The sequence below is a fragment of the Spermophilus citellus genome, assembly GCF_964194105.1.
Source record: "Spermophilus citellus genome assembly, chromosome: 9".
Classification (NCBI taxonomy): Eukaryota; Metazoa; Chordata; class Mammalia; order Rodentia; family Sciuridae; genus Spermophilus; species Spermophilus citellus.
The window spans coordinates 138,980,389-138,988,815 of NC_138191.1; the positions used below are offsets into that span (position 1 = coordinate 138,980,389).

The 8,427-nt window shown below is 60.4% G+C and overlaps 1 protein-coding gene and 1 long non-coding RNA gene across 3 annotated transcripts; one reads left to right on the forward strand and one right to left on the reverse strand.

Annotated features, from left to right (window-relative positions):
* Nucleotides 1-2,424: 2,424 nt before the first annotated feature.
* VWA1 (von Willebrand factor A domain containing 1) lies at nt 2,425-7,053 on the reverse strand. Its single transcript, XM_081305470.1, has 4 exons — nt 6,746-7,053; nt 5,069-5,626; nt 3,782-4,060; nt 2,425-3,695 (listed from the first exon to the last, which is right to left on the reverse strand). Exons 1-4 carry the CDS (start codon nt 6,816-6,818, stop codon nt 3,358-3,360), a joined length of 1,248 nt encoding a protein of 415 aa, XP_081161596.1. The 5' UTR covers nt 6,819-7,053; the 3' UTR covers nt 2,425-3,357.
* Nucleotides 4,049-5,064, forward strand: LOC308655369. 2 transcript variants are annotated; one of them, XR_014023461.1, is made up of 4 exons: nt 4,049-4,167; nt 4,327-4,435; nt 4,638-4,706; nt 4,931-5,064. It is a non-coding gene; the product is annotated as an uncharacterized lncRNA (long non-coding RNA). The 2 variants fall into 2 exon arrangements; XR_014023460.1 differs by having other exon boundaries at nt 4,327-4,706.
* Nucleotides 7,054-8,427: the final 1,374 nt, after the last annotated feature.

Genomic DNA, 8,427 nt, shown 5'->3' on the forward strand with positions numbered 1-8,427 from the left:
CAGGGGAGCGTGCGCCTGGCCGCGACCTCAGGGGACGAGGGAAGGGACCCGTGCTGCGAACCCTCCGCCCGCCCCCTCGGTGACCCGCAGCCTTCTGGCCCGGAGCGGCCCTGGAGTCTGGGCCCCACCGGGGCGAGCGGGAGCCCTGCAGGCATGAGGCTGCGCTGAATGAAGATCTCCACACGCGGCGCACGCAGGAAGCCCTTAATAAGTTGACACTAGTGGATCCCAGGAAAGGCTTCGTCTTTCAGATGAAGGGCGGGCCTGGAGAGCAGTCCTCCGCCGGCCCCCTGGATGTTTCCGAAGCCGCAGTGGTCTCTGGTTGTACGACTATTAGAATATCCCATCCACATGTTTGATACTTAAAATCTTATACCATTTAGGAGGACAGACATACCCTCCCTAAAGACTCTAAACAGAGTCGTGAGTGTGCTTTCTACCTGAAGCATTTCCATTTAACTGACAAATGTGAGGTGCTGCTTAGGCTCTGCTGTTTTGTTTGTGGGATCCCTTCTGACCTCCCCAACAGCTTCTCTAACAGGAGTCCTCCAGCATTAACGACCTAGAGAGACCGCAGAGGTTAAAGATGCAGGCTGACAGGCTGGAGGCCCGGAGAGGAGAGCCTTTGTGGCACAGAACTCAAGAACCTTATTGAGCATTGGATCCCAACAGAGGGTGTGCAGCCCTCCCCGGGAGCACAGGCTAGCAGGAGTTGGGGCAGGATTCTCAAAGTGAATCCCACCTAATCAGTGGGGAAGAGGTCTGCTCCAAGAATGTGTGCAGCTAAAATGGTTTCTGAGTCCCCTAACCCTGACCAGATCTCAGAGTTGCACTGCAACCTGTTGCCCCCAGCAACCCAGCCCTGGGGCTCCCAGCACCAAGGCTGCAGCTGCCAGCTGCCTGTTGACTTCCAAGGATAGTGCCGGTGCAAAGCCTCTCCCCTTAAACCTAAAGCCCCTTTTGTGACCAGCACAGGTTTGCTGCTGACCATCAGTATCATTCTGCAGTTTTGTCCTGTTGGGCAGTGGTCTAGCTTCCAGAAGTGAGGAGCCAATCTCTCTCCTCAGCCAGCTGGTCCCTTCCTGCTCCTCTTCTTCTTCCATTTCCAAAAGGACTCACTGGTTCCAGACTTGCTCATGGCACCACAGTCCACCTGCAGGCCTGCCTCCACCACTGCTGGCATGTGCACTCCCCTCCTGTTCCTAATCCCCCACACACAGGCCCAAGCTCAGCCAAAAGAAAAGCTGCCCATGGGACTGGGGATACAGCTCAGTTGGTAGAGTGCTTGCCTTGCATGCACAAGGCCCCGAGTCCGATCCCCAGCACCAAAAAACAAACAAACAAGAAAAGCTGCCCAGCCTGGCCAAGGTTCTAGGGTGGGGCCTTGGGCTACTGGTTCCCACCCTAACCCACCATAGTAGGGTTCCTGTGACCTGCCAGCCCCTCGTGGCTTCTCTCCAGGTATGGTGGTTCATGAGAGAAAATAAGAGTAGTGGTAGCAGGCCCAGGACTATAGTGATTTAGGGCTGAGCCCAAACCTCACAGGCCCCTCTGGGATTCCCACAGTTGTATAGCTCATCTTCCTGCTCAGGGTTTATGTGTAGGTTAGCCATTGCCTGCTTATGGTGACCCCATGCACTGTTCTCTGCCCCAAAGCAGCCCCTGCCCCCAGCTGGAAACTCAAGAGTCTCCAGCACTGTCCCTATAGGGCCCTGAAGTGAAACCCATTAACTGGTATACACACTTCCTGGCCATATGTATCATGGGTGGCCTTAGTGCTGGCCTTCAGCTGCCCTGCCCCGCCCTGCCCAAACCTATGGCCTCCAAAGTGCCTTTGTGTCCCTGGACACTCTAGAAGGGGCTGTAAGGGGACTCTCTCAAGAGTTGCCTGTGAGGAGCCACCTGCCATGCCCACGACCTGTGGATCATGAGATGCACCAGTTCAGGCCACAGATGCTCAATAAGGTTCTTGGGTTCTGTGTCACATAGGCTCTCAGAAAACACACACACACACACACACACACACACACACACACACACACGTAGGGTCCAGAAACCACCGGCTCAACCCTGGCTGCCTGGGATTCACTAAGGTAGACAAAAGTGGGTACAGTGGAGGCATGGCTTTGCCAGCAGTGGGTGCCCACAATTGGGGGACTGGGCAGTAGGCAACGGGCCTGCAGAACTACTGGGCCCTCTGTCCTCTTGAGTTCCAGCAGTCTGCCCCTATCCAAACTGGATCCGGGGCCACAAAAGCAAGTGCCAGAGGGCTGTAGAAGTCCAGGTGATCTGTATCCAAGCACTGGAGTCTGGCCCCAGCTCCTCTCAGATGCACCATGATCCTGCACACTGGACCTCTCACACTGCCCTGACCCGGGCTGGAGTGTTGTGGCAGGAGCAAAGCATTCTATGGAGACAGCAGGCTCAGCATACAAATGATTTACTGTATTTTGGAATCTGGGTCATTAGTGGGGAAGAGAAGCAAGGTGAGCCTGGGCAGGTGATTCTGAGAAGAGGACCTGACCAGTGGGGGCTACAGAAGCAGCCAGGTCCTCCCTATCCTTGGTGAATTCTCCAGAGCTCCAGGATAGTAGAAGGTGACAGGAGGTAGCCCATGACCCTCTGGGGTCAGATAGTGTTGCAAAGTATCTGAGGTGAACTCACCCAGAGCAACATTGTTCCTCCTCAAGGAGCTCTAGGGCCCCATACAGGGGAGGCCCCCTGTGAGTGCTGGCCTTGGAGCCTGGCCAAGGCAAGAGTGGATAGCCCTTGTCCCCACCATCCTGAGCACCAGGTTCTGGGTCTATGCCTCCAGAAAAGTGCTTTCTTCATCCCAGGGGCTGCTAGCTGGGCCCACCTGGGGTCCTGGGCAGGGAGACAGAGCCAGTGTGCCCAGTAGGCACTGCCTTCCAAGCTCAAGGGTCCTGGCAAAGACCATTGGGCCACACCATCAGCCTCCCAGTGCCCTCCAGTCCTTTCCTTCTTCAAGAGGCCTTTGGAGACAGGCCTATGCCAGCTGCTCCTCCCCTTGCCCCACCCATTTTCTATCCATATGCAAGACCTCAGTGGCCTCGGGCACTTCCTCCAACTGTGCATGCTTGGCCTTTCACACCAGCTGGAGCCCAGGCCCCTGCCTCCCCTGGGTCTGATGTTCTCAACTCGCCCTCAGACGCCCTCCCCACCTCTTTACCAAATGTTGGCAAAGGACAACACAAAGGGGGTTCTGGCCGAGAGTCAGAGGAGGCTGCGAGGAGAGAACTAGGGGGTAAAAGGCAAGGCTGGCACTTCCTCCCACCGGCTCCGGCTCCGTACGAGGGGCTATCGGTCGACTTCTCCGAACCCCTCCGGGCGGGCGGCTCACCCGCCACGGCCCACGGCGACCCGGGGTGCTGGGCGCGGGGCTCGGCTGCGCTCACCCACTGGCGTGCAGGCCTTGGCGGACAGCGCCCTCTCGTGGCCCGAGCGAAAGGCAGCTGTCACCGTCACCAGGTAGGCGGTGCCGGGCGCCAGGCCCTGCAGTGTGGTGCTGTTTCGGCCAGCGGGCACGTCCACGCGTTGTGCAGCGCCGCCACTCAGTGGCCCGAGCTGCACCTGGTAGCCGAGCGCGGCAACTGGGCCCAGTGCTGGGGCCCAGCTCACGCGGAGGCTGTGCGGCCTGGCATGCGAGATGACGATGCGCTCTGGACCAGCCTCGTCTGCGGGGGTGAGGGGTGGGGGTCAAGAGGAGGGGCGTTCCACCCCACGAACCCCTCCCCACGGCGTATTCCCACCCGCGCCTCACCTGGCAGCGTGCGCACTCGCAAGTGCTGAGGCTTCAGGAGGTGCACGTTGGACTCGGGCAGCAACACCACATCATATTCTGAGTCAGGGTCGAGGCCGGCCCAGGTCCAGTCGGTGGCGTTCCCAGGCAGCTGCTGGCGTCTTCTGGCCCCCGGGCCGGCACTGGGCACCAGTTCCAGCACGTAGTAGCCGGAGTCGGAGGTCAGTAGGGGCGGCCAGGCCAGGCGGAAGCTGTTAGACGTCACCTCGGAGGCGTAGAGCTGCTGTGGCTGCATTGCATCTGTGGAAGGTATGGGAGGTCAGGGGAGAAGACACCTCTACGGCGCCAGCTGGTGGAGCTCTGAAGGATCCAGAGAATAACCTGTAGGTCCCTGGAGTGGTGTGCAGGTGAATGAGGCTGGGAAGCACATTCAGATTCTGACCTTCCTCTCCTGATGCCTGGGTGTGGGGCCTGCCAATCTTCCCCCTCAGACTCTGCCCCCAGCCCCAGGAGCCACCACCCCACTCCCTGATTCTGAAGGCAGCCTTTTCTCCTTTCCTCTCCAGGCTCAGCTGCCAAGGGCCACTAGGGGTCAGATGTCCCTGGGGAAGACTTTGGGGGAGGACCCTCTACCCCTTCCCAGTCCACAGACCCACACCTTCCTGCTCAGGGTAGGTGAGTAACCCAAAGGCAGAGATTTGGTAAAAATCCTGGGGTGGTGGCACTTTTCTGTGGCTACAGCAAGCCTAACCAGCCATCAGGCCCCTCATCTCCAGCCCTTCCCCCTTTGAGGCTGGGCTGAGGGGGTGATCCAGAAAAAGGCCCCTGGATGCTGCCCCGCCCTGCGGCAGACTTCCTGGTCTGGCTTCATCCCCAGCTGTTCCCACCACACACTTGCTGTACAAACCAACACAGATCCTTCTGTGGCTGTCCTCACCCAGAACAGGTAAGGCTTGAGCTCTGGGAGGCAGACCCGGCCTTCCAAGTTCCTCCCTCTTGGATGGGGTAGGCCTGGACATGCACCATGCACATGCTGCCACTGGCTTCCTCAGCCCAAGGACCTCCTTCCCGATCCTTTCCACTTATCCCCCACATCCTACAGAGGTAGCCCTCAGTCCCTTGGAGATCACCTGGAGGTGACCACTAAGGTTTGCTCCCGTCTCTCCACAGCCCAGGGGTCTGAGCATATGAGGGCACCGAGTTGGTTTGTGTTCCTGAAGGTGCATGGAGAAACTCAGAGTTATCTGCCTCCCATTCCCACCTGGGGGCATCAAGCACTTGAGTTCTGAGGGCTCTCCTCCCACCTACCAAGAATGGAGCCCCGCAGCTCTCGGGCAATGATGTGCAGATCATCCACATCAACGAAGTGCAGATGCTTCTGAGCAGGGGCTGAGGCAGCTGCAGACAGCTCTAGCAGGTTGCCACGGCCCGTGCTGACAATGAAGACTGTGACGCCCTGGTCCTTGAGCTCCTGCATTGGGGGGCCCACAGGGTCGCTGGAGGCACCATCTGTCACCCACACCAGTACCTTGGGCACCCCTGGCCGGGCACCCATTGCCTCAGCAAACAGCTGCTCCCGGGCATAGGCCAGTGCCAGGCCAGTGTTGGTGTCACCCATTCGCTGGGCTGCAGCACGGATGGCGTCCTGGACAGCCTGGCTTGAGTTGTGTTGGTTGAAGGGGAACTCGGTGTGTGGCCTGCTACCCACATGCACCAGGCTGGCACGCAGGGCCCCAGGGCCCAGGGGCAGCAGTGCCACCAGCTGCCCCACAAACTCCCGTACCCGGGAGAACTCGTAGTGTGATACGCTGGCGGAGCTGTCCAACAGGAGCAACAGGTCCCCCTGGGGGGCTGATGCCAAGGGACCTGGGGAAAGACGAGGGTCAACCCCAAATGGTGGCCCCAGATCATCCCACACCCAGAGCAGAGACCCCTGAGGCCCCGGCTTTCCTTGAGCCTGTGCTCACCCTTGCCCTGAGGTCCAAACGGTAGTACCTCAGGGGAGAAGGTCTCTGGACCAATCAGGAGGCTCACACTCTCTCGGTGCATTCCAGCTCTCTACACAGGCCATGTGACCTAGTGCACCCTGGGCTGGCGCAGGTCCCCTGTGCAGAGGAGTGCTAACCCTCCAAGACCCTACATTCCCTTCTCAGCAGACATCCAATGTAGGTGGAGCCAAAAGCCGGCGCCTAGGCCTCCCTGAAGGTCTGAGTCTGGGGTCCACTCCCTCAGGCTTGGTTTTCAGAGAGGCCACATGGAGGCTGGAATTCAGCCACACAGCTCAAGCTCCAGGTAAGGCATTCTTCGGGCATGCACAAGGCAGCAGGGGAGGGTTGGGAGCACAGCAGGGATGGGGAGGCAGAGCTCTGAACACAGCCCCCCCCCCCAGCCCAGATGGCCAGGCTGGAATCGTGACCCCACTTACAGATGACATCACCCCGAGCCTGGCCCCCATCCTTAGCTCCATCTGGACCCAGAAAACAGGATACACCCCCCAGCAGCCTGAGGACCCGCCCAGCTCCTGGCGGGCCTCCCCTTCCTGCCGGCACCCTGCGGGGTGGGTGTGCACGTGGGCCCCTCCACCACTAAGCCACGGGTGGGGGGAGTGGGGCGGGAGGGGGGAGGAGAGTTCAAGGAGTCCTAGGCCTGGGGTTTCCCCAAAGCGGTAGGGCGATTCCAACCTCCTACCGCCTCTACCGAGGGCCCTTCGGAAGGTAGGGAAACTGAGGCGGGACGGTCTCTCCCACAGACTTCTCCCCTCCAGGTCCAGCCCGTGGACCTGCCGGCGGGGCGTGGCAGACGCCGGCCTCGCCGCTCAGTCGCGCCGCCTGGAGCACCGGGGCGCGCGCCCCACAGGTGGCTGGGGTGCTGGGCTCGCTCCCAGCTCAGCTCCCGAAACCGCCAGCCCACCCGCCTCGCAGCCCAGCGTGGGCAGCGGGAACCAGGGGCCGTCAGGAGTCAGAGCCCTGGCCCCGCCGCACTCACCGCGCTCCGCGCCGCTCCGCGCCAGCGCCAGCCGCAGGCTCAGGGCCAGGCTGAGCGCCGTCCAGGGGAGCATCGCGCGCGGTGGGATGGGGCGCTCGGCCGCAGCTTGTTGCTGGCTTGCTCCCGGACAGCCGGGCGCGGGCCTGAGAGGGCCCGCCCCCGGGAGGCCACACCCACGGCCACGCCCACGCCGCGGGCGCACGCACTCACCCAAGCGCGCACCCCAGAAACGACCTGCGCGGACTTGGCAGGGGAGCCCTCACGAGCCACCTGGACAAGAGGCGACACGCAGCACTAACCCAGGCACCACCGAGGCACGCACTTGTGGGCAGGCACACACAGGCTCTCCCCTCTCCCGGCTGTAAGGCTGTGGGGTCGCCCGCACTCCAAACCCTTTGCCTGTGATTCCCAAGTGTTAGGGGCCCCTGAAGCCAAACCCCAGGTCCTGGCTGCACCTTGGCTACGAGGCTGAGGGATAGGTGTCCCTAAGGACTAATCAACAGGAACTGGAAGGGCCTTAGAGTGGGGACAGGAGCCTGAAGACAAGACACAGGAACAGGAGACAGTTGGTTCAGGCCTTGTCCTGCGCCATGCCCATAATGGCCCTACTGCTGGCCTCATACACTGTACCCAAGGAAGGGCCCGAGGCCACAGATATAAGACCCTAGCAGGACTGGAGGGGCCCACTAGACAGAGCTGAGCCCTGTAATTTTTTTTAATATTTTGTAGATAAAATGCCTTCATTTTATTTATTTATTTATTTGTTTGTTTATTTATTTATTTATTTGTATGTGGTACTGAGGATTGAACCCAGTGCCTCACACATGCTAGGCAAGTGCGCTACCACTGAGCCCCAGCCCCAGCCCCTGGGTTCTGTAATCTTGACTAGACCCAGAAAGGGGATGCAGTGTTCCCTGGGAACACTGGGCCTCCTCCCCTGTGCAGGAGCCGGCTGCAGCCCTCCTGAGATCCCTTCCTGTGGGGTAACCATGGAGTTGAGTTTGGGGACACACATGTGGCAGGGGTATGTCTGCCAGGATGTCCCTCCCCTCTCACCCTCTGCAGGAGGATGCTGGTGGGGAAGACGGATGGGACTTAAAATGGTTTTCCTTCCTCCCTTTCTGGCAGGTGAGACTCAGTGGCGGGACTAGGATGGCCTGAGCTGGGCTTTGCCTAAAAAAGGAAGCGCACAGCTGAGCCCCAGGAGCTGGCGGCAGGAACAAGTGAGAACTGTGTCCCTGCCGCCATCCCCCACCCCCTTGCCGGGAATCTTGGCAGTGGGTGTTGGCTCTGCTCCACAGACCTCAGGCCTCAGCACGGACCAGAAGCTGCTTGGTGCTTCCGCCTGGGCCCCGTGGGGGGAGCAGTGGATTTGGGCTCACCCAGTCGAGTAAGCCGCCCAGGGGGTCTCACATGGCCCCCAGCCCCTAGCACACAGGGCTGCCCTGGAGATGGGCACTGAGCAGAGACCAAACAAGGTGGCAGCACCACCGACTGCTGTGAGGCACGCCCAGGTAGACGGTTCATCCTCAAGCTTGCCTGCCAGGGAGCTGGGCCACAGTGGATCCGCCCTGTGGGGAGGCAGCTGCTAACAGCAGCCCAGGCCCACAGTCACACCTCAGCCTGCCTGGCTGAGCTGACGGGAAGTTTCCGTCCCTTCTGGAAAATTGAGCGGGTCTTCT